At 35.5% G+C, this 27,185-nt stretch overlaps 1 protein-coding gene across 1 annotated transcript; it reads right to left on the bottom strand.

Moving 5' to 3' along the window:
- Positions 1 to 7,843: 7,843 nt before the first annotated feature.
- Positions 7,844 to 26,786, bottom strand: NMBR (neuromedin B receptor). The gene is made up of 3 exons (XM_032338330.1): positions 25,830 to 26,786; positions 11,194 to 11,542; positions 7,844 to 8,761 (listed from the first exon to the last, which is right to left on the bottom strand). The coding sequence occupies exons 1-3, from the start codon at positions 26,285 to 26,287 to the stop codon at positions 8,360 to 8,362; spliced, it is 1,209 nt and encodes a 402-aa protein (XP_032194221.1). The 5' UTR covers positions 26,288 to 26,786; the 3' UTR covers positions 7,844 to 8,359.
- Between the last annotated feature and the right edge of the window lie 399 nt (positions 26,787 to 27,185).

The following is a 27,185-nucleotide window of genomic DNA, read 5'->3' as shown; positions in this document are numbered from 1 at the left end:
ATCCCATGTTACTTTCAAGAGAAATATTCCAGTTTTACTTTATCCCCTTGGCATTTTCCCTGAAAAATATAATCCAAATGATACTTTGTAAGGAATTCCAAGCACTGTGACACCAGATATACAAAGCTATAAAGTTCTCAGTATCTGACATGGGGAAATCCATGTTTACTGTAGAATAGCAAAGAGGATATAGGCAGAGTAAAAGATAATGATGAACTTAATACTTCATAGAGTTGGATCAATTATCTTCTAAATCTTGTTCAAAGGAAGTGTTTCCATTTAGTTCCATAAGAAGAAGTGGTGCAGAATGATTCCTTGAGACATTGAACAAAATGCTTCCGTTATTTCTTTCCAAGTACCTTCTTTATCTTGTAACCCATCACCATTCAACCCTTCATTTACTCAGTCTGAAGTTAGTTGATGAGCATCAACTACATTTTAAACTACAGTCCAAGAACTGTTTTAAGCTTTGGGGATATAGTGTACATGAACACAGATAAGTGGCTGCTTTTACAGGACTTGTATTAGAGGAAGGAGAAAGACCATACAAGCGAGTAAAGAAAAGAAGGTAAGTGCTGTATCAAAATAAATAAGGACAAGAAAATGTAATAGAATGATTTGAGAGTGGCTACTATAACTTTCGGCCACAGATAGCCTCTCTGACAAGACTCAGCCATGTGAATATCTCAGAAAAGAGAGTCTAGACATTAGCGACAAGTGCAAAGGCATTGAAGTGGGAAGGTGTCTGTGTACTTCAGGAACACAAATGAGGGCCAGTGAGCCTTTAGTTCACTAAGCTAAGTAGGAAATGAATTTATAAAGGTAGTCAGGAGCCAGATTATGTAGCCCAAGCAAGTAATTTTGATCTTATTCCAAATGTATTAGAAAGCCAAGGTGTGACATGACCTAAGTGTATCATGATTTTTATTTGCAATGTGGAGAACAGATTTAATTGGGGACTAGGGTAAATAGGGAGGTTGGTTAAGAACTTACTGAATTAATCCAGGAAAATAAAGAATGATTGTTTAGAATATGTGCTAACAGTTGAAGAGGAGAGAAAGTGAAAGACTCCAGATACACTTTGGAAGTAGAATCAGCAGGAGTTGCTGATGGATTGGATGTGGAGAAGTGGGGAAAGAAGAATTACGAGTGACAGTCCTGGGTTTATCTTCATTCTGTGAAGGCTGGAAGGCATGGCACTTACCAAAATATGGAAGAAAGAAGGATCTAGTTTGAAATGGAAGAATGAAGTTTAGGAGTACTGAAGTAGCTTCAGACATAGCAACTTTGGGGTGACTTTGAAATGTCCAGACAAGATGTCCACCAAATAGTGAAATTTGCAGATACGGCCCATAGCCACTGCCCTCTTCAAGGCTTGTCTAGCCCCCATGTCCCTTGCTCTTGGGAAAATCAGCCTCACAGTGACTTAATAATCCCTCCCCTTTTTTCTCATTTATTTCTCACCCTTAGTGGAAAGCTTCCTTTCCTTACTCCAAAGTTAAAACTGTTCATCCTAGGATACTATAACATAACTGAGCATAGCTTTGTGATTTTTAATGACTCCATATTTGATCTTAAATATACCCACTTTATCAAAAAAGAGTTTATTCTTACTTCTGTTTTAGTAATGACTGATGATGAATCCCCTTCCATCAGGCTGCTCTTAATACACCAACTTCAGACAGCTGCTTCCAAATCAAACGTGTCCCTACCCTGTCTCCGATTTAATTGGCTGATTCTACTTAAGTCTTGGGATCCTCTTCAAAGTCTTTACTGTAAGTTAAAACAAACAATGCCCTCTTGATTTGTTTCACAAGTGTGGACACTTTATGAAATATTGATTGACCACAACTATAAAGGACAGTTTTTAAAATTTTCTGGAACCTTCATGAAGAATGCATTAAAGATGGCTTATAATCCACATTAATATGAAAGAATGCTCTTTGAAATGCATAAAAGCTATCATGTAAAACATTCTATGTTTCTCTGATAAAGAAAAATACCCAGTAGAGTAAGCACTATTAATTACATTTCTGCTTTTGTCTTACACTATGAATATTTTTAGCTAAAACAAAAGTGAATATAAACAAAAAAGGCTAGTTTCTGCCTTTTCACAAGAAGTTATATATAAGAAGGCAGTTTATGGGATGTCAGTCTATTAAGCATCTGACTTGGTTTTAGCTCAGATCGTGATCTTAAAGTCATGGGAACTGAGCTTCATGTCAGGCTTAACACCAAAATAGTGTTCTTTGAAAACTATAGAACTTGACCCTAGAACTTTGCGATTTTTTTGGTCCTATTTGTAAATTCCAACCTAATTTTATTAAGTACTATTTTATTAACTAAAAAGAAGCTAATATGGTATGAGCTCAGTATAAAATGAAGAACTAAAAAGCATTAACAGTGTTCAAACATTTATCTTTATTTCCTATTTCTTGACTTCATTTACTAACAAATTCTCCTAAAGAAAATGTATCCTCCTGCCCTGTGGTGACATATGCCAAATCATTTTATATAAATAGTGATAGCTTTCATTAATATGCTTCTTGGTCAACTACCTGGGGCAGGGAAATAGGTTCTAATGTATAAATATTCTAGACAGCTTATTATAGCTTAGGCTGAAATACAAAACTAATGCAGATCAAGCACACCTGAAATCCAGCATGTACTGTTACATGCCCTTGTGCAGTCCAAGAGATTTATTTGATTAAACACTTAAGGAGAAATAACATGGCTCTTGGTAATTTGCTATTTGAATAAATTTATGTTTTTAACGTTAGAAGTGTACATTAAATTTAATTTCCTATTGAACTTTATTAGGTATCTGCAACATACTACACAGTTTAACTGCGTAGTTAAACACACAGTTTAACTCTACCCACTGAAAACCACAAACTTAGGTGAATGAATAAGTCTAATGGAGACAACAGGATTATCTTAAAATGGTTTGTGGAGTTTCTTCTTCTTCTGTATTCTCTTAAGACCGTGTTGACATATGCTCTTTTATACAGGCACATACATAAATGTGCAAAATGATGAAAGATGGGTCATATTGGTGAGGGTTTACACTTTTTGGTTTGAGGAATGCAGCAAAATTCTATACAAAGTGAATAGATACATTTCTAACATTCAGCAGAAAATTAAAAGCTGTAAGCATCCTCATGATCCCAATTAAATTTTTGCAGCATATGAAAACAACAATTGGAACATTCTAGTACTTGATTTTCAATTTTGATTATGTACGATTGCCAAAATACCTCAAATGATTACAGGTTTCTCATTTCAAAAAGTTTTAAGTACCATTAAATATTTTGTAAAATACTTTTTAGGTCCCTAAATGGGTTCTATTTATATTATTATTCTACTCTGAGAAATAAAATGTAACTCTAATCTGTTTGTTGCCCAAGAGGAGAATTAGTTCCTAGAAATAAAATCTTGATTAAATTTTGTTGTACACTACTTCAAATACAAATTACCCATCACAGATTAAGACTTAGCTCAGTATATATGAAAATTTCCTATTTGAAATTTTAGTAAGACACAAGGTATGGAAAAAATAGAACTCTTGGAATAGCTTGGTAAAATAATTTAGAAAACGAAATGTTGTAAAAGGCTGTAACCACAGCATGTAAGTAATGTTTCTTTCAATAACCATTAAAGATCCTCTTATAACCACACTTTCTTTAGCACCCTTGTTATTCTTTTATAACTTTTCAAAAAAAATAGTTTTCTCCACTAAAGCTGACCACATTTACTTACACCTTGCCCCTTGCTTTGAGAAAAAGTCCAGGAAAAACATGTTAAAATATTAATTTATTTAAAGTTGAAATACACATGCTTATCCTATTTTAAGAGAAGCTTAATGGTTGAAATATTTCATTTCTCAGAAATTTAGTGGAAATATTTCCTGTATGTGCAATGAAGCCAGTAATAAAATATTAATAAATGGAAAAATTATATTTGTTCAAAATCTATTAACTGTTTTGCAGCTGTATACAGTCACATAAACATTTAAGACATGTTCTAACAAGCAAATAGTCAAATAAAATGTGTTTTGGTGTCTAAAAAAGTTCCATTAATTTTTGTTATTTTTCTTCTTTTTTACATAGAAATGTATCTATTCACTTTGTATAGTATTTTGCTGCATTCTTCAAACCAAAAAAGAAAGAAATTAGGAGCAGAAATTATGAACCTATATTTTTATATATGAGATTATTTTTATAAAAACATTTATATGGAGATACCTGGGTGTCTCAATCAATTAAGCACCTGACTCTAGATTTTGGCTCAGGTCATGATCTCTGGGTTGTGAATCAGGCTCAGTGCTAGGTGTGCTAGGTGTGGAACCTGCTTAAGATTTTCTCTCTCTCCTTCTGTCCAGCCTCCTCCCCAAGCGCTCTGTCTCTTTAAAAAAAAAAAAAAATCATATGGATGACACAGAATTTAAGCTATTACTCTTATCCTAGAATGAAAATGATAAACGTAAACTCAAAGACCCATTTGTTTTTGTACACCATCTTCAGGTAACTTCCACATTGCAGGGAAGAAAACATTCTCATGCTTATTTCTAACTTCCATTCTGTCTTCCAATAAATTAACTGAATTCCAGATTCTTGGCAGTATTGACCAGAGATAGAATGTATGAATTTAAAGTCAGATAGATAAGAGCTCTACAAGCTCTTCTATTTTGCCTACCTGCTTATTTACCCCAGGTTTCTTCATCTATAGGATGGGAACCAGCATAATGCCTGCCTTTTGAGGCATTCTTATAAAATATGGGATCTAGCACATCGTAAATTTTTAGTAAATTTTACTTTACTACACAAAGAAAGATAACTTTTAAATACAATAAAAGAAGCTACTCTTATTGAATGCTTATTATTATGCCAGGAAGCGTTTGAGTACATGTGTTACCCAATTTAACCCCTGCAATACTGTGAACCCATTTTACAGAGAAGACAATTAAAAGAGAGCTTTCTCTGGTCCCAAGCATTGCAAGATCCTATCATGCTATAGTTCTTCTGCAATACACCTGTTTAAAGAAGAGATTAACATAAAAGGACATTTATCTACATGAAAAATCATAATTGGGTGAAATTTGCCTCCATTATCGCAGATATTACCACACTAGACATAAACTTTTTCCTAATAGTACCTTGAGATACGATACTACCAAATGGAATTACACAAATCAAGAATCTTATTACCTCTTCAAAGGTCTGTTTCACTCTGTTTATTTTAACAAATTTGTTTTTTCATTTTGTTCTACCTCTGACTAATATGCGTAATTAGTTTGATTTCTTTCTGTAGTTTGATTTCATAGATAAATTTAGGGTTTACTTCTTTTATTTTCACTCTCTGGTAATAAAAACAGTCTTCAAATGTCCAGCACTACATACAAATAGTGCAAAAATAAATATGTAAAGCATGTACAAACTAAACATATAAAATCCAACCAAGGCCAAAGCTTGAGCTCTATTTTAATACAAATTCAATCTCATATGTGTGTGAGAGTATGTTTGTCTGTATTAGGCATGAAGTTTTGTTTGACTTGCAAGGTATATGATAAAAGTAAATATTAAACATTTGCCCTCATCATGGTGTATATAGAACACATGTTAATATACCAATTCTCAGGTATCTATTCCAAAGAAAATGTTTGAGAAAATGGTGCAGTTCACAGGACTTCTTGAAAATGAGAATCATTATTATTATAATTAGGATTATAACCCAGCAGTGGAGCACAATAGCTAGATTCAAAACAAAGCTTGCACAGATAATCTTCAACCTGCTTAATTTATGAACAGAGTTCTAAGTATTGACAGTCTCCAAACTTCAGGGCTCAATATTAAGAAATTCTGACTCTCAGGGCGCTGCGTGGCTCAGTGGGTTAAAGCCTCTGCCTTAGGCGCAGGTCATGATCCCAGGGTCCTGGGATCCATGAGCCCCACATCCAGTTCTCTGCTCAGCAGGGAACCTGCTTCCTCCTCTCTCTCTCTCTCTGTCTGCCTCTCTGCTTACTTGTGATCTCTATCTGTCAAATAAATAAATAAAACCTTTAAAAAAAAAAAAAAAGAAATTCTGACTCTCAGTATTAACAGCAACCAGAAAGGAAATTTTTTAAATGTAGCCAATAAAATAAAAAATTAATAAATAAAATAAAAGGCCGACAAAAGTTTGATAATATTGATAATATTGTATGATCAGACATGTGGCTGTTAAAATTCTTTGTTTAAAGGAGGAAAACAGAAGTCTGGTGCTATCATTATTCCATTAGTGTCATTAGAAAAAAATATTTTTAATGAAAAAGTATAAATTTAAAAATTTTTCTAAAATATCTCCTAAAAAATGTTTTCTATTCCTGAAAAACAAATCAGATAACAGATTATATAAAAAATGTTATTTTTGTAAACTTTACATTCTTGGGACTTTATAAAGATGTTATGTATATTCCTTTAGCTTCATATATACATATACATATAGTTTCATACATATATAGCATATATTTCATGTATTTGTGTATATATATGAGAAACATATATGTGTGTATACATATATATATATGTATTTGCGTATACCTTGTAATATTCTTACATATACTTCTAATACATACTTCTACCATCATCTTAATGCTAGAAAAGAGAAAGATTATATGTGGACCAAAGATTACTCTTGTTTCTTTAGATTTTAATGGTTGAGGCTTAAAACATTTAAAGACACTCAGAGTCCATGAATAATTTGTGTGTAATATTCTGCACCTTTGTGGTGAGTAGAGCAACAAGTTTTGCAAAGGTTAAAGACAACTAATCGAGATAGAAGAGAATTACAACTCTGTGAATTGTGTTGGGATAATGGTGCATGCACTGTGGTGAAGCATCTGGATTTAGATCTCACCTTGCACACAAGGCTGTGAAAGTCCTCTTTAATAACTTCCTTAATAGTTCTGATCTCAATTTTCTAATCTATAAAATAAGGATAATGAGAGGACATATTTCAGAGATGAATTTATCATGAAGTGAATAAAGTCTAAGTTTAGTGCCCTGACAATATGTGATTGGATATAATTGTTCAAAATTTGCAAAAATTTGATCTTTCTCTTTTGTATGTTCGGGTTTATACTGAATATTAAATTAGATAAATAAAAATGATAAAGCTTTAGGATTATGCCTAGAACAGGAAAAACCCTTGATTAATGTTCATTACCATTATTATTATCGACCACCATAGACAATTTGCTTGTGTTTATTTTTCCCATTGCTGCATATGATTGAATATTTCATATCTTAAATAGTATGGCTTAGGGGTGTTTAGGAAAGAGCTTAATATATTAACAGAGTTTTCTATTTACCAAATTCGGAAAGAGAAATGGCACAAAATACATTAATTCAAATGTTAGACTTACAGATACAAATCTAAGAAGGGGTAGCTTTTAGAATTTAATCAAGGCCATGTTTGCATTTTGGTGAAATATCTAAAATATTTATTCAGAAAAAACTGGAACTATGCAGAGTAAATGTGCTTAAATGAGATTTCATACACTTGTCAAACTGAACCCCCCAGAATTACACTAATCTTATTGTATTCATACAGAAACTTCTACATATTAAGGGACTTAGCAATGTATACAAAAATGACCATGCCATTTTCTAAGATACAGTTTTAGAACATATGATAACTATTTCACACTCATAATGTAAAATCAACCATATGCATATGATATCTATTTTACTATTCATAATCAAATGTCCTCATATCTTTAATCACGCACCTAAAAGTTACAGACATAAGCTATCTCTATAAATTATGATTAATCACACAAAGAATCATAATAAATAAGTATAATGGACTTGTGATTAAGCTCTACCTTTTGAATTTTCTATTTTATTTAAACAAAGGAGATAAATACATGCACTGCTTAGGAATAAAATTCACCAAGAAATTTGTTTATATTATAATATTGTATTTCAAATAATAGGAGTTTGACTATTACCCTCACTGAATCATCAAGTCAATATAGGAATTCATTTCATGCTTCAAGATAAAACAAATTTAAGATAAATTCATTAGAGTTGGCTCTAACAACAGCTTAAATTCTGAAGCAATACTAATTTATACACATGTAGAACTGCATCTTGATGACTTTTAATGTGAGATGTATATATTTTTCAATGTAATTTAAAGTCCTATTCAGAAAAGAATGCTAGCTGTATTTGTCTTGCGTTTTCTGAGTCAATCATGAAATCACCTCATGAATTAGCTGAGCAATAGTAAGAATGAGGAAGTTGTTTCTTTCTGCTCTGCTCAGTGGAGATAGAAAGGTGAGTAAGTTCAGTTCACATAGTGAGTTGAATAGCTCAAATCACAATGCCATTTCCTGCTTCATGCTGTGTCCATTTAGTAAAACTGAATTGGTCATCATGTTTTTAGCATTGCTTTTCAGAGATGTCATACGCACTGCAGAAGAGCTGGGAAGGTAGCTGGTTGATCCCTCTTGATAGGACTTCCTCCCACAGCAGAGCTGGCTGTTGAAATGCCTCCTGAAGCTTTCACTGAGTAGATAAAGAGCAAATGGATTGACACAAGAATTGCAAAAGCTCAGAACACGGGCAACTAAGGTGACAATCATGTGGCCTAGAGATGGGTCAATCTCATTATAATTGAAAGACCTATACATGTAGAGAATGTGATTTGGAAACCAACAGAAGACAAAGCAGCCCACGAAGACTAGCACAATTTTAGCCAGGCGCTTCCGTGTCTCCATCTGCAAATACAAGGAAACAGTTCCACTGGTTAAAATGAAAATGGAACCACCCACACGCAAAATATCATGGTGCAAAAAGTAAAATTTACCATGGCATGCAAATGCATCTAAAAACACAAAAATTATTTTCCTCAATAAAGTGATGATTTCAACAGTTTGACAAAGCCTATTTTGGTCACTATACCCTTTCATCTAAAAATATTTGACAGCCTCTACAAGACTAGATGATAAACTATTAATAAATAGCTATGTCCTCATGTTAAAATGTGACACATAAAAATTCTAATTCTTAACTACTTTCCTGTTGCTTAGTCTTCTGTGTTCACTTTAATATAAATCATGAGTTTGTGTTAAATCCATTAAATTAATGAACCACACAATATACTTAAGATTAGATTTGTTTTAATCAGGGTAATTGAAATACAGCATGACTTTTTAAATCCCTATTCCACAAAAAAAAAAAAAAAAAACTAACCTTGAGATTTAAACTTCTCACTTACATAAATCAAAACCTTCTGACATAACGATCAATCCTATAAGTATTACTATGTTAGGTTACCTTTAAAAATAAAAAGATATTTTCTTTCTTTTCTTAAACTTTAGATACTGCATTTACTGTTTTATAAGAAAGCCTTCAGGAATGTGACAGACAAAATTCAAGTATTGGAAATAAATCTTTTTAATCTAAAAATCATTTTCTAACATCTAGAGTTCAAGGTTTAGCTCATATTTGTCTTGCTTCCTTAAATATTTAAATGAGGCAACATGAGTGTGAAAACTTAATTTATCAAAGGGTATTGATAGTAGGCAAAATGATATTTCCTGAGCTAAAACTATTGATAGTGAATTAGAATATGCCAAAGAAAACCATAGTGAGTGGTGAACCGGGGAAGCAAATAAAGATGCAGTAAAGAGGAGGAAAGAAATGTGGTACCCCAGATGTATCCTAGTGGTATGAGTTAAGCAACCTGGGAATATTAAGAAACTCAACTGTGAAATTTAGGTTATGAAGCAGTGTCCACCCTAGCAGGTGGAATATGGGTGGAACAATCTTAGGGCAGCATGTACTTAGAGACTCAAATGCACAGGTAGGCTATTGGCATTGAGATTACTTCATAGCTGATAACAAGCCTAGCTACCCAGCCAGAGTTTAGAAGTCCCAATAGAGAAATTCACAAAAATAAGGCAGAACTAAGGACATTTTAAATAACAAAAGTGGAGGTGGGAGGGTAAGAGGAACTCAATTTTAGAAACCAAAGCAAAAACTCAAATATTCCAATTGATAAACAAATTGGATCAGAGGGCAAAGGAAAAAGTGCATTGAGGCCATGACCTGAAATTTTTTTTGTTTCAATGATGCTAGATATTTAGATAATAAACCTATTAACTTATCTATAATTACTTTAGTGATGGTTGATTTTTTGGCTTTTAAAGAAGTTGGATCTCTGATGTTGATGGTCATCAATAAATAGAGGTCACCTTCCATGCAAGAACTCTCTCGACATTCTGCTGTTGTTGAAGCGTGCACCGCCCCAGTCCGTGGTTCCATTTACAACCTAGCAAATTTTAATGATCTGCCATTCAACATGCCTTAAAATTGGTGAAGACCTAACTAAACCTCCCTGTACCTACAAAATCCTTTGGAAGAATTTCCTCTCTGAGAGTCCATAAAAGCATAATTTGAAACTCTGTCCCACTAGACAGTATTTCCAGCTATTTGTGGATTAACACAATTTGTTTTACCTTAAGTTAGCATCTCTGTATATTCCTTAAGGAAGAATGACTGCGTAAGGTACATCTGTAATTTTTAAATTAGCATATGATTTTTATAGGACAAGCTATAAAGTTGAGTTAAAGAAAATATGACTTCAGCGCCAGCCACCTCTGGATCACTCTCACCCTTGTTCTCTGCCTTCTGTTCCCATAGCCCTATTCTGGCATCCTACCCAAACAGCAACCCCAGTTCCCAGACCGTGTCCTACAGTCCTTTCCTGATGAATCCTTCTCCCAGATTTTCTGTCATCCTTAATGGGCTAATGGGAGGAGAGACAATAATTAAATAAATTTATACTTGAAATTTTAATTTTCTGGTTTATATTGTTTTTATGCATTAACATTTACAGGTAAGGAAAAGCCTTCAAAGACATTAAGTTTTAACAGCTCCAGGCCCAGATGGCAGATAAGCTGGACTTCACTGGACCTCTACAGAGCTGTAACATGGCCACATATCTGAGGTGTCTCCCCTCCTCCTCCGGGCACACCATCCCTTCTAGTCCAGGCTAATGCAAATGCAGTGCACTGTGACCCTGTTCTAATCTTTCACAGTACTGAGAACCCATGAAACAGAACAGAAAATAGCAGCTAAGGCATCTGACCCACACACCCGGAACACACACATCCGGAACACACACACACACCCCTACCAATCTTACCTGTTTTTTAGTATGTTCATTGTATTCTCCAGGAAGATTATGTGCACTTTTAATTAAGGTCTTTGCAATATGATAATAATAAACGCTAATAATAGCCAGTGGAATGAGAAAATAGACCAAGAAGATGAGCACTGAATGAATCTTTGGGTGTAATTCATCCGTCTGAGGGTAAGGTATACACGCGGTGAAGTTGCCATTTTCCAAGCTATCAATGCGCGTCACTTCTGAAAACACGGCTTCTGGAACCGCCAGCAGCAGGGAGATCACCCAGATCCCCGCCGCCTTCACGCAGGTCCACAGCACCGCCCCGGATGTCTGGATGTCCATGGGGTTGACAATGGCTCTGTACCTGGAAAGACAACATGCCTCACATCACTCTCTTAGAAGAAAAATGTAAAGAGGAGAAAGAGAGAAGAAGGAAAGGAGGTAGGTGGGGAGAGGAGAAGGAGATGCTACTTGCTAATATTCCATTACTCGCTTGCTGTTTTGTAGTATATGGAAGACTTCGTATCTCCGCTGTTTGTCTGTCTGCAAATCATTCCACTGCTTATTAGCACAGAAGACAGGAAAGAGAAAGGGAAAGATTTTAAACAATCATTCCCCAAATTGCATTAATTTGCTTACCTCTTTCACAAGTCTTATTCTAAATCAATAATTTGTTGAATATTTGTATTTAAATTATTACATTAAAAAAGTTATCATTACCAAAATGGCTATAATATACAACAAACCTAAATTACAAAATGACTACAAAATAATGTTACTAAGTTCTATCTCGATACTCTCCTTCAGCTTTTGAGCCTGAGTCTCCCAATTTTTCCTGAGGACATCAGTAAATCTTACAGACTAATCTAAACAGGGATTTCTGCCATAATTCAATCATAAGAACTGTAAGAACTGAAGCTGAAATAACAGTCTGTCTCTTTGCAGTTCAAATTTATTTTATGTGGAGACCTCATGAAATCCTCTCTTCCTGTTTAAAAGCATCATAATGGTAAAAGGAACCGCACTCCAGGACACAGGGCTTAAACAATCCAAACGGCGAACTCAGTCACACACTTTAGGGTAATAATAATACAAACAAACCAAAATCATGTGTGGACATCAAATTATATTTTTTTCTGAAAATATTTCAGCTCCAGTAAACCTAGAAGGTAACATGATACGGTAAAAAGTGATTTTAGTCAAACAAATCTGAGCCATTGTCTTATCTCCGATATCCTTTGGAAAATCACTTAAGATCTTCTTTATCTATAAGGTGGAGATAAAAACATTTCTCTCAATGTTTTTTTTTATAAAAAAAGGAGAGAGCGTCTATTACCATGACTGCCAATTAGCAGATATTAACCATTCCATGACTCTGTACATTCTCCTTATTTATATTTAATTTAGTCTGGTGTTCTAAAAAATTCAGAATATTTCAAGAACCATAATAAGCAGGTAAGATCTTCTGAGGTCCTCTGAAGCTGTTTCCCATTGCCTGCAGAAGAGGAACAGCTCCCAGCCTGAAGGGAGCCTCTCTTTCTCCTTCCTAATTTGTATCAAATGTTATTCCCAGGCCCTCAATATGAGAAGATCCATATTTTTATCTAGAGTCTTCCCATGTATAACAAGAAACATATAAATTTTAAAGTAGAACAACAGCAAAGGGCCTTGACAGCAAATTAAATAAAGTAGCATACGTAATGCATTTATTTTACCCAGACTTTGCACATGGCAGAAGACAGTAGGCATGTGTTCCCTCCCCATTCGGCTTAACTGGATGTTCTTAAGCAACTAAAAGAAGAATTACAATCAGTAACTAGAATGAGCTGGGTTTTTTTTCTGGTTTTTTTTTTTAATTAGATTAATCTATTCAAAGAGGTTTTGGTTTTGTTCTGTTTTTGTTTTTGTTTTTAATCAGAAAGCACTACAAGCCTATAAAGAAAAATAGTAGCTCCTGATTTCATTTCAGGTCCTGCTCCTGGGTTGAACCAATTTCACATCATTACCTCCATATGTCTAAGAAATGTCCTTCTGCCACTGTCTCTTGAAATAAATATTATAGACATTTGCTTTCAACATCCTGTTATGGAATTTGAAGATTTTTCTCTCTTATTTCACCTTTATTCCTCACATTGTCAACTTCCTGATTTAGTATGCTATATGAAATGTTTATAAAGTAGTCACTATACTCTTATTATTACTAAAGAAGTATCTCACACTGCAAGATTAAGTAATATATTATGTTTTCTTTCTTAAACATGTCTCTGACTTACCTGTAGTTGCTACTTGATCAGTTCTATTTGTATAATTTTCCATGTTCCTGAATTTACTTTTTTTTAAAAAAGTTCTTCCACTACCTTATTGGATAATTGGAGTCCCAGTGCTTGAATCTCAATTACTCTGTCTTCATCTTCTATTTTAATCAGCTCATCTCCACCTTCTTTTTGGTTTTACTTTCTAAGATACTTCATTAGCTTTAGCTTTAATTCTTTCTTCTGACTTCTTAAATTTCTGCTATCATATTTTTAATTTCTAGAAGTTCTTCCTAGTTTTCAAATCACTCTTTTGCACAGTATACTATTCTTATGAATATAAGTTCTTATTATATGTCTATGGAACTATTTCAGAAAAAAAAAATTTTCACGTCTCTTTCTCATATAATTTCAATAATAGCTAAAAATAACAGCACAACTTCTCCAAAGTTTCAAGCAAAAAAAAAAATTTTTTTGTCATAATAAAATCCAAAACTATTTAGAAGTAAGGAACTTAGTGGGAGTATAAGACCTGGGTACAGAAGGCCTTTCCAACAGGGTCAATTACTGGTCATGTATCGTATAAGGAAGGGAAATACACTCTGGATCTTTCCCTAAATGATATACATATAATGGAAAGGGGAGTACTGTTCCCTTCACAGAGTCCAGTAACTGTATTTTCACTGTGAATCCATTTTTTTCTTTTTGTATGCTCAGTTGTCCGTCTTTGCTTTTTTATTTTTAATTTTTATTTAAGATTTTGTTTATTTATTTATTATTATTGACAGGCAGAGATCACAAGCAGGCAGAGAGGCAGGCGGGGGTGGGGAGGAGTAGGCTCACTCCCTGCTGAGCAGAGAGCCCTACCCAGGGCTCCATCCCAGGATCCTGAGCCAAAGGCAGAGGCCCAAACCACTGAGCCACCCAGGCATTGCTTTTTTTATATTAATTGCAAGCTGTTCTTGAAATTCATGGAAATATAATTAAAATAGATAGTAAACCAAAACAAACAAACAAACTAACTAATACATTCAAAGACTTTTATTTGTTTGGTTTCTTTATGCTAGAATTTCTCCTAAAAAGTTAGATATCTACTACCTTCCAATTAATATTTAAGATCAAAGTACAAAAAGCTGATGGTAAATTCTTTTATACATGGAGGAGATGAGAAAAGACCAGAGAAGTTTTGGGGAGTGGTGATGATTACTAAAAATTGATCAATTAACTAGCTTTCCCTGTTAGATTATCAGAAAACTCAAAAGAATTTTCCGAACTTTCCTTTGTAGATTTAAAAAAGAGGAAAGTCAGGAGTGCTTGGGTGGCTCAGTCGGTTAAGCATCTGCCTTTGACTCAGGTCATGATGTCAGGGTCCTGCGATAGAGCCCAGCATCAGGCTCCCTGCTCAGTGGGGAGTCTGCTTCTCCCTTTCCCTCTGCCTCTGCCCCTGTCTCTCTCTCTCTCTCTCTCAAATAAATAAGTAAAATAAAATAAAAAAAAATGAGGAGTGGGAGGAAAACAAACATCACTCCCCTACCTTTATTCCCACCTCACATCTAACCACATAAACATAAAGCATGTTAGGGAAACTGTGAAGAGGAATGAAAGTTGTAACTCTTTCATTCTGACAAGATTGCCATAGTAGAACCAGCAACAGATCTAGAATTCTTGATTTAGAAGTAAGAAACCTTGTGGGAATATAAGACTTGGGTAGAGAAGGCCTTTCCAACAGGGTCGATTACTGGTCATGTCCTGCAAGGAAGGGAAATAGACTTTGGCTCTTTCCCTAAATGACATATGTGCAATGGAAAGGGGGAGTACTGTCAGTTCTCTAAAGCCAGAAATCACAGTTTACAACAGATTACTGAAGTGTTATTATTAGTATTTAAATATCACATAATTGTCAGAGGGTAAGTTTTAAATCAATGTTTTATGTACATACATCTTTGAAAGGATAAAAAGTCAAGCAATACAGCACAAATTAGTAAGGACATGTTTAATCATCCTTCCTTTAAATATTTATAAAAATGTAGGAATGAAACAGTCCCTCAGTATGCAAACTATCTCATTAAATTTAGTAGCATAACACATGTATGAAAAACAATTTTTTTTTCTTTCAGATAGTCTCAGAAAGGTATCTTTAATGGAAAACTAGAAAATATCAATCAAAAGGGATTAAAGAGAAAAAAGGGATTAAAGAAAACATAATTACCATTCATGTATTAAATATTTTTTTAACATTTTATTTATTCATTTGAGAGAGAGAGAGAGAGAGAGAGACAGACAGAGAGAGACAGAGAGCAAAGAAGAAGAGGCAGAGGGAGAAGAAGAAGCAGACTCTGCGCTGAGCTGGGTGCCCGATGTGGAGCTCTATCCCATGACCTGAGCCAAAGACGGATGTTTAACCATCTGAGCTACCCCGGTGCCCCTCATGTATTAAATATTAATAAACAGATAGGTTTCTTCATTAATTTTTGTTTTGAATCTTACACTTATCATATCTGTCTAAATTTAATGTAAAGGGTAATGGAATATAATCATATTACAACGTATGTAACAAAAAATAGTCATCTCAATATCTCAATGTCTCCATCTACACATTTCTGTAAACCTACTAGTTGCATTATCCATAGTTTCTTTTTTTTCCTTATCCTTCTTTCATTAGAGGCCAGCAAAGAGTTTAAATGTGAACAATCTGACAATGGAAAGAAAGATACTGTGGAAGCAAGAGAAAGAAAATTTCAAAAAATAAAGACCCTCTGTGTCAAATACCTCTAAAAATAAAAACAGAAACATCCTTTTGCTTACTGTTGTATCTAAAGTGCAAAACACAATGCCTGACCCATAGTAATTTCTCAGTGAACATTTGTTGAACTAATAAGGAAATATGGTCTGAGCAGCAAGGAGATCACTTTTTTAAAGTAGTTTTGGTAGAGTGGGGTGGTCTTTGGTTATCACATTAAGGGGAGAATAGATGTTAGAGATGGATATGTAGTCTAGTCCAGTGATGCCCAAGCTAGATCAATTTATTCAGAATCACCTAGAGCTGAAAACAGTATTGGGTTTCTCCCCAGACTTACTGGCACAGAGTCTCTAGGATGTAAAAATGTGAGTTTCTGCATTTTACTAAGATTTTCAAATGATTCTAAATATAAATCAGTTTTAAGAAACCACCTTTTAAGAAGATTGACTGTGAGGGCACCTGGGTGGCTCAGTGGGTTAAGCCGCTGCCTTCGGCTCAGGTCATGATCTCAGGGTCCTGGGATTGAGTCCTGCAGGGAGCCTGCTTCCCTCTCACTCTCTCTGCCTGCCTCTCTGCCTACTTGTGATCTCTGTCAAATAAATAAATAAAATCTTTAATTAAAAAAAAAAAAAGATTGACTGTGGCCATGAGCATTTTCCACATGATCCCCATGAACTTGCCTGATGCAAAGGACACGCATTCATCAGTGGAGAGTATTGGGAATCCAGTGAAAGTTCAGTGTTAAGAATTAGAGGCATGCCCTTTACAATATGTCACATCATGCTTGCCTTCTTTCTTTCTTTCATTCTTTTTTTTTTTTTTAAGATCTATTTGTTTGTTTGAGAGAGAAAGAGAGAGCATGCACATGTAAGCAGGGGAAGGGCAGAGGGAGAAGAAGAGGGAATACTCAAGCAGACTCCCTGCTGAGCATGGAGCCTAACCACAGGGCTCCACCCAAGGACCCTGAGATCATGCCTCACATCATGTTTCATTATTTTTTTAATTTAAATTCAATTAGTCAACATATAGTATATCATTAGTTTTTGATATAATGTTCAGTGATTCATTCGTTGCATATGACACCCATCCAGTCCACACGTTTTAAACATATTTATAGCTTGTAGCAGTAAAGCTTATTGTGAATAAAATTAATAAATTTATTGTTTAAAATTATCTATTCAAGATCATAGAACAGAATATCTAAAACAATAATCTTTTTAAAAATAATGTAATAGAAGTGGGATGTAACTTTGGAAAGGATGAGAGATACCAGATTCAATTACAGAGGCTCAGCAATTCCATTTGTTCTTTATGCTTCCCCCCATCAATTATTTTGTTTTTAACCCATTAAAGTGTATGATTTAAGGGGCACCTGGGAGGCTCAGTGGGTTAAGCCTCCGCCTTCAGCTCAGGTCATGATCTCAGAGTCCTGGAATCGAGCCCCATATTGGGCTCTCTGCTCAGCGGGGAGCCTGCTTCCCCCTCTCCCTCTGCCTGACTTTCTGCCTACTTGTGACTTCTTTCTATGGGTCAAATAAATAAATAAAATCTTTTTTTTTAAGTGTATAATTTAAATGACATATGAAAGTGTCAGAAGAAGAATGACAATGACAAATCATGTTAGTGAAGGCAACAGGTTGGAGCTAGCCAGTCTATGATTAAAGGAATTGGAGAAGGCCTATAGAAGGTAGAGAGCTCATTTCCATTAATTTTTCAATAGGCCCATTTTGTTCTCCACTTCAGTGCCTATTACCTAATAATTAACTGCATATGTGAATACACATTGGTTTGAATGAATGAGTTATTTGTCATCCTGACACATAGTTGACATAGTATAAGTAGTTATACAGCTACATACTATTTAAAAATGCTTTCATATTAATTATGTCATTTCACAAAATAATCCTGTGCAGTAAAATTAATTTAAGTACCCATTTAACAGAAAAGATCATTGAGATTAAGGGATCAAATGAGGTTGAAATGATAGCCAGTAGACAGATGACTCAGGATTCACACAAGATTATCTTGTGACTTCAGAGTCTATATATTTTTTTCAGTTTATTGCACATTGCAGATACAACTGAAAAACTAAATGCTTTGTCTATGCTACTAATTTTTAGACATTTGACTGCCTTGTTCTTTGAAAGTCAGTGGTATTTTTAAGTGGAAAGAAGATATGTCTGTAAGCACGTTTTCTCAATTTAATGATCATTTTTTATGGGAGAAACTAAGCCTCAATAGTACTAGCAAGTAACATTTCATATCTTTTTAAAGATTTTATTTATTTATTTATTTATTTATTTATTTATTTGACAGAGAAAGAGAGCACAAGCAGACAGGGCAGCTTGCAGAGGAAGAGGGAGAAGGAGGCTCTCTACTGAGCAGGGATCCAAATGACATGGGGCTTGATCCCGGGACCTTGGGATCATGACCTGAGCTGAAGGCAGACAATTATCTGAGCCACACAGGTGCCCCCATTTCATATTTCTTGAGTCATTTCTAAAAACTGCATTTTCATCAAATCAATGTAAATACAGTCATCTCTAGGTCCTGGTCTAATAATCTAAAACTGGTTTCTCGTGAGATGTTTAATGCTTGGTTATCCCTTAAAATGTGATTCTCTTCCAAAAATTAATTTAAAGTAAATCACAATTATTAAAAATTTTTATTTTTGAAATATTCCCCCCAAATTTCCACAAACAATAAAAGTAAAGAAGGTCTACACTGAAAGTTGAAAAAATATTCTTAATGAAAATCTGCAGAAGACAAAAATCAAAACCTAATAGCAAATAGATAAATCAAGGGAAAGGCTAGAGATAAATAAATGGTTAGCATTTATTTTTGTTCCCATTGAAGATCCATGAGTAACTGGAAATAGAAAATACTGCCCAGAACCTCAGTAAATAGTGGCATTCACAAAGATAGACCATGAACCTAATAACAATGAGTATTCTGTATCAGTAATTAAAACAGTAAGTTAAGAGACAGCTCATTAAGTTTGAACCTAGCAGTATTAAGCTGGTTCATCACTTTGGAGCCTGGATTAAAACTGAAAATAACATTGATCATACAAAAACAAATAATAATAGAGGAGCAAAAACAACAATAAAAAAAGGAAATGTAATGAAGATATGTATCATTTTGTATAGAAAATAAACAAATGAACTTTCCAAATACCAGTTGTCAGTATATTTGGGATGTGGGTAGAGTTCTCCATAGAGCTAAAAATAATCTACTGGCTACATAAATGTTATCTAAAATCTATATATCGATTCAAAAGTGAACATAATAATGGAAAGTAAATACACAAATATAGCATATATCTTGTACTGAATATTGAATCAACTCTTTCCAGAAGAGAATCATCTGTCTACACCTCACACCAACATCAACTTTTCTAGAAATGCAATAAATAAACAAGTCAGGATTAACTAAAAAACTTTAAGTAAGAACTTATTAAATGGAATATTATACAACCACAATAAAGGATGAGATCATGCCATTTGTGACAACATGGATGGACATAGAAGATATTATGCTATGAGAAATAAGTCAGATTGAGAAAGATAAATACCATATGATTTCTTTCATGTGTGGATCCCGAAAAGCAAAACAAATGAATAAAACAATAAAAAAGTAGAAGCAGATCTACAAATACAGAAAATGAGCTAATGGTTGCCAAAGGGAAGGGAGGTGAGGGGATGAGAAAATGGGTGAAGGAGGGTGGCAGATACAAGCTTCCATTACATGGTGAATGTCATAAGAATAAGAGGAAGGGCATAGGAAACATAATCAATGTTATCATAATAGTGTTACATTGTGACCGATGGTAGCTACACTTGTGATGAGCATAGAATAATAGAGAAGTTGACTCACTATATTATACACCTAAAACTAATAGAACATTGTATATCAACTATACTCATTTTAATATTTTTTTTAAAAAAAGAACTTGAAAATGAGAAAATAAAAATGCAATTAAAATCTTTAAAGACCTTGGAATCTGGTCAACCCTCCTGAGGAATCAGCAACTGGAAGAACCAAAGTATATTGTTATTTCATTCCTGGAATACATAAACAGGAACTGTAAGTCTGGGACAAATAATAATAAGGAAAGTGTTGTTGAACTTCATTGTCTGACCTCTTGGCTCAGCCAGAGCAGATGGGCCCCTATTTAAACGTAACATTACAGGCAAAAGACTGACAGGTACATCTTAGAGCGTCTTTATTTCCACTGAGAAGTGGGCCAAACAGAATCAGTATAAATTATTAACTGAAAGACTTGTCTGAGATGTTGCAACATGGAGTAGCAGGATGAGTAGACCCCCAGAGACAGAACTCATCACCCAGCTGCTTCACCAATACAAGTGTCCCTTTTCCTCTTTTGGTCTTTCTCTGCTCAAAATGCAGGTAGGGAAATAATAGGATCCTAGCTATAGTCCCTCAATCCTACAGTTGAAGACATTATTCTTAATTTGCAAATGAAGAAAATAACTGCATTATGAGCACGTGTTTTGCACTATTTTATCATCTTCTCCAGCTAGAACATTTGAACCTAACAAATGTAGGACTAGCATTCACATGCCTGGTGCGTTCCTTCTTATTTATAGCGTGTCCCAAACATTTCAGATCAAGGTGGATGAATAGCTTCAAAATAATCTTCAAAAACTATAAAGTCATGTATAAGTTATGGCAATAGTGTGAATAATGTAAAAATTATCCAGTGCCTCCAATGTGGTATTTAGAGTCTTTCTAAAGAGAAGAGAAAAAGGATATAAGATAGAAGCATTTGACTTATTGGAGTCAAATATAACAACTATTGTTTAACAAAAAAGTACATATTCAAATTAAAAACCAATAAATTAAATGTAGGTTATAATTTATCCTGTTTTATGACTACATAAAAATAACATTGAGCACTTGTAATGGGAAAAAAATGTCCTTTTTGCATTGGCAGCCAGAAAGCTTGCAGACAAACATTTGACTCACATTTTGTGGTAGTATAAGTCACCATATAGTCTTCAACTTTTTATTTTTCCTCTACCTGGGTTTCCTCCCATTTTTATTTCTGTTGTATGTTGTTTGTATCTTTATTTTTAAGCTCCCTTAAATTCTTTTGGAACAACTTGACAATAAGAAAGCCCTCACTCTGATAAAATGGGTTATCAGGGCAAGTGGGGAATCTGAACTCTCCAGAAGAGTTTAGAAATACACTAAGAAATATATAATGTCAGTGCAGAGAAGAAAGCCTTCTCACATGCTACCCAGGACTCCAGACCGAAGGATCACATGCTACCCAGGGCTCCAGACCGAAGGAGAAAGCATCTGCAGGCCGGGCTAACTGGTTAATGAGTATCTGAGTTTTGGTCCCAGCAAACAGATTATGGCAGCCTATAATGTCCTTTTTGCAGGAAAATAATAGGATCCTAGCTATAGTCCCTCCTTCAGCCCCCTCCCCTGCCCCATCACTGGATTGAGACCACTAAAAATGTTTCTTACAGCCTAGGGAGTATAGATCTAGAGCCTACATTTGATCTGTTCCACTATTTTAACAAATAATTATACTAAAGAGAATATCTGTTTGCCTTGGTAAAATATCCAAATAATGTTAATGATTCAAAGTTCATACCTAACAGAACCAGCTCAGTTAGGAAATTATATCTGATTATTTCAACAAGCAAACAGAAGTTTGAAATCATGAATATTTTAACACTTTAGTCAGATTTGGTGCAAAATTACTTTTGCTTTCAATCCAATATTGGCTATTTAATATTAGAAAAACAACATAATCCAATACATTAAATTAATATTAATCTCACCTTTATTATTTTATAGATTTTTAATATTTAATTTATAAATGCATTTTAGTTAACACGTAAAAAAGCAATAAGAATTTTCTAGTTTTACATTTGTAAATACATAAAATTATAAAGTTTGCAATTTGGCACTAGGAATCTGAGAAATTTTTCCTGTAAAAGAAAAAGAACTCATTCTTAAAAGCTATTTGCATTTTAATTAGGGCCTTTTAGAGGCCGAAAGGTCTTCAAGAATCAAAGAAATTACATTCTAAGCTTGGAAATGAAGCTACTGTATTAGATAGTGAAGGAGAGATCTACAATGTCAGACATAAACAAAGTACGTTTATGGAACTCAAACTACTCAGTTTCACAGCACACATGTAAGTGTGTGAGTGTGTGTGTGTGTGTGTGTGTGTGTGTGTGTAAAACTGTTAAAAATATACTACCACAGAGAGACTATGCAAGTGTCTGTAATTAACTATTTAATATGAGCAAGCAAACAAGTACATTTCCAAAATACAAAAAAACTCATCAAGATAAAAGTAGAAACCAAACAAAAGTCACCACTCTCACCCTCCTGGATCACACTTGTTATCTCCTTGACACACTCTGGCTGTGATACAGCTCTGAGGCACACCTACAGTGAGCAGAAAGGAACTTTCTAAAGGATGAATCAGTTGAAACTTCTCATAAAAGTTTGGAAAGCCAAGGATAATAATTTTGAGTACCAAAAGTGTCACCCACACAACCCTTTGGCCCTAGTGATTAAGGTGATTTAGGCCCCAAGGTAGATTTATAAGAATTATATTTCTTATGTCAGTCTCTGCTCTAGAACACTGAACACATCACATTCCAGTATGCTTTCTGAAATAGAATTATCTTCCTCTTCCTTTTTCTACATCACTGTGATCTCTACTTCTAAACTCTCTCTCTTTTCTTAAGCAAGACATTCAAGCCATCTCATGAAAACAGGATATTTGGTTTAACAAACAACTGAATTTAAAACTTGTTTAAAAACCCTACTAACAGGGGACGCCTGGGTGGCTCAGTTGGTTAGGCGGCTGCCTTCGGCTCAGGTCATGATCCCAGCCTCCTGGGATAGAGTCCCACATCGGGCTCCTTGCTCAGCAGGGAGCCTGCTTCTCTCTCTGCCTCTGCCTGTCACTCTATCTGCCTGTGCTCACTCTCTCTGTCAAATAAATAAATAAAATCTTTAAAAAAAAAAAAAAAAGAAAAAACCCTACTAACAGGGTTTTGAGTTTTGTGTGTATGTGTTTTCTATTTTTTCTTTGTTTAGTGTTCCTGGTGCTACAACTACTCTTTAATTTTGAGACATTTATTTTACAATCACATTTATGATGTTCTGTTGCCTTTGTTGAATCTAATAAATCAGCTTTTGCAATCATTTTTCCTTTTTTACTCTTGGGTGCTTTGTTTCAAACTGAAATTTTCCTACTCTTAGTAGGAAAGATCATTAATAATTTCTTACGATTAGAAAAGCAATAATAGGGGCGCCTGTGTGGCTCAGAGGGTTAAAGCCTTTGCCTTTCAGCTCAGGTCATGATCTCAGGGTCCTGGGATCGAGCCCCGCATCGGGTTCTCTGCTCAAGCAGGGAGTCTGCTTCCTCCTCTCTCTCTGCCTGTTTCTCTGTCTATTTGTGATTTCTGTCAAATAAGTAAATAAAATCTTTAAAAAAAAAAAAAAAGGAAAGCAATAACATGGCTTAATGTGAAGAGTATGGGCTTTGAACTGAGCTCAAATGCTAGATCCATCTTGTTACCAGATCACGAAAGTGTTGCTTAATTTCAAGACTTTAGTTTAAAATGGTAATAATATTAATACCTACTTCATAGTGTTGTGAGGGTAATAAACTCACACACAGAAAGTACAGTGCTAAGGGATATTAGTATTCTATTTGTAATCAAATTGTACAGGAAATCAAAACATTTGTTTAAATAAAATATGAGGAGATGAAGTACTTATCAACATGTGATTACTATGTTCTGGAAGCAAAGTACACATGTAGACAATATCCAGCAAAACATTTCCAAACCACTTTAATTGAATATTGGAATGTATGGGTCATTTCATCACTAGTGATTTCAGTTACTTAATTTATATTTCCCAAACAAGCACTAAAAGGCAAAGTAGAACCTGGACCAAGTAGAAAAGGTAACCCACTTTTTATTGTCCTTAGTATAAGTTGTTGTGCTTCATTTGCAGAGTACCTGCCACACATAACAAACTGAAAAAGTCAGTAAGTACGTGAGGAATAGCATGTTCTCTCAGCTCAGTCAGAGCCAATTTACCTGTGGGCTCCATGATAATAGGTTGAGAAAAATGGCATCAAATATACTCAAGCCTTGGATCTTGCTACTTATGGAAATAAAAGCACAATGATAGTAATTTTAACTATTGTAATGATAGCTATTCATTAACTTTTATTCTAATCATTAAGTAGAACTTTTTTAACTTTCTAATTAAAATAGATCCGATAAGGAAGGGCAGCTAAATGAAAAAGTCACATTTTAATTATAGGAGTCAAAGAAAACTTCATAAAAGGTAATAGAAATAGTGTCCTATTAGCAAGATGAGGTGCATAATCTACCCAAAGGCACCTATTTTTATAGGAATGTGAATTTAAAAAGAATATGACACAACCCAAAAAGTCAATAATATTTGGTTTAAAAAGATAGGAGCTCTCAACTCCCCAGTGATCATTGTCTTTCCCTCAGTGAAGAAGAGCTCTTCAATGCCAGAGTGATGGAGGGGTATTATTGCAAATACCAGGAAATTTAGATGGACTCATTTTCCATTAATAACACGATGTAAATTAAAGAAGAGGAGAGTAAACAACTTAATCATCCAATTGTTTGTCTAAATAGCATAAGTCCATATCCTATCCACAAGGGAATTAGACCAGGGTTCCACGTACAGTTGCCTAATTGGACATTCCATCACCATCCTCATCCAGACATCCTTTCTGCTTAAATGCCTGAAAGCATGATCATAGAGAGACTGAGGTAGGGGCACTGAACCATGAGTCAGCGGACCTGGATTCTTCTCTCTGTTCTGCCAGTGAAATTTACATTCCCTGGGCCTCAGTATCTTCACCTAGAGAATGACACAGTTGAACTTAGCTGATCTGCAAGGTAGAATAATGGTCACTTCCCCACAATGAAAATATGTGAAAAGCAGTTTTGATATCAAAAATCTATTTTTACAGCACCATTTTAAGACACTAAAATTTGGTACCTACCTGTTGGGAGTGAGGGGAGAAAACAGTTGACTTGAGATATTAAAACAAAAATGTGTAGTCATCTGTCTAAAGAGCACTTACTATTGTAGTTGTTTGACTTCAAATAAATAACAGAATTTAGTTAATAAGTGTAAATGATATTTCCCCATATTTGAAAAATCTCAAAATCAAACATTTCCCTAATATTAAGTCAGACATTCTTACCTATCAGGTTATTAATTTGGGCACACAAGAAGAGCTTCTACATGGTAGTTTCACTGTTGCCCAATTATTCTAAGCATTTCTACAAAATAGATAATAAAGATTTCCAAAGTGTGTGCAGGGGAGGAGGAAGACCAGGATATACACTTTTAAAACTACTTTCAAACTAATGCAATGTTGAATATCTGAAAAGTAATAATTTTGTTATATACATTTTTTTCAAGCTTCACAGCTCAGTCCGTTTTAACTCCTTTTATTCTAATTCCCAGGTACACTCTCCTTCTCTCCTTGCCCATCCCCAGCCATTCCAACCCCCCCACCCCCTAACCCCCCGCCAAGGGGCCCTCCTCCCCCTCTCCACCTCTTTTCCAGGCCAAACCACCACCACCTGCGCCCTCACCTGTCGGCGCTGAGGGCAGTGAGAGTGAACACAGAAACCCCCACGGAGGTGAGCTGAATCACTGGGATCAGTTTGCAGCCCACTTTCCCGAACATCCACTCGTCAAAGAAGTAACGCGAGGCATCCACTGGGACGCAGGTGAGCAGCAGCAGCAAGTCCCCGGCGGCCAGATTAGAGATGAAGATGTTGGGGACGCTCCTCATGGCGCTGTTGGTGATAAAGATCTTCACCAGCAGGATGTTGCCCAGCAAGCCCACCGTGATGATGAGCAGGTAGAGGCACGGGATCACGCAGCGGATCGCGAACTTGGCGCGGGTCCCGTCGGAGGATGGCAGGAAGTCTCTCTCCGACACTCCGGGGACCAAGTCGCCCGGATTCACCTCTGCGCTCTCGGAGAGGTTGCAAAGAGATTTGGGGGGCATGTTCTCCTTTCCGGGAGAGTCCACTGGAGTTTCCATGCGCCCTGGTGCCCTGACAAGTGCACCACACACTTGGGCTTAATCAAATTCCCTCTCACAGGGGCAAGTTTACTGCCTGGGGAGAGCGAGTCACACTGCCACGTCCCAAAGAGGACCGGGGCCTTGGTGAGAAGTCTGTCCACGCTCAGGTGCTTCACTTCTGGAAGCGGCACACCGGCGCGTACAGCCTCTAAATTTAAAAACTTTAGAAAAAGGCAAAGCATTTGCGTCTTTGTTCTAATCCTCAGTGGTTTATTTTCCTTTATAGCTAGCGGAGAACAATCCTGCTGTGAACAAAGATTTCTCCCTCCGGAATTAATAAAAGTACCTGACCGACAGTTCGCGGGGAGGGGAGGAAGTCCTCCTGCTGCTGCCCAGCGAACCGCAGCTGAGACCGTGGGAATAGCAGACCCGCGGCGGGCACTTTGCTCTTTCCACAGCTTTGCTCTTGTTTCTGCATTTCCTACTGAAATGTGTGGTATTGGAAGGGATTTGAGTCCTCTCTTTCACTCGCGCCCCTACAGAGTTCCATCCTTACCCGCCTCCAAGCGGGAGGAGCCCCAGATGGTTGCCAACCTGCGAATTCAGGAGCTGAGCTGGCAAGGTCCTGGCATTGGAACATTCAATTTAGGAAAGAGAATGAGTGACAAAGGATGGAGCAAAGAATGGAATTCCTTCCCCACTCTTCTTTCTTGACCCATTTTTTTCACCCGAAATAAGGAAACTTTCCAACAGCTGGCGTATTAGTTTTTCAACATATTTTATTGAAATATGGTATGCATAAGTACACGATTCCTAAATGTACAGCTTAATCTAACCACTGCTCAGAACCTATAATCTAACCATTATCCCTCGCAGTGACTGCTATTTATTCTAACTTTTAGCATCTAAGATTAGT

This window comes from Mustela erminea, chromosome 4 (assembly GCF_009829155.1).
Source record: "Mustela erminea isolate mMusErm1 chromosome 4, mMusErm1.Pri, whole genome shotgun sequence".
Classification (NCBI taxonomy): Eukaryota; Metazoa; Chordata; class Mammalia; order Carnivora; family Mustelidae; genus Mustela; species Mustela erminea.
Note: the sequence above shows the minus strand (reverse complement) of the source record. Positions and strands in the feature narration are given on the sequence as shown.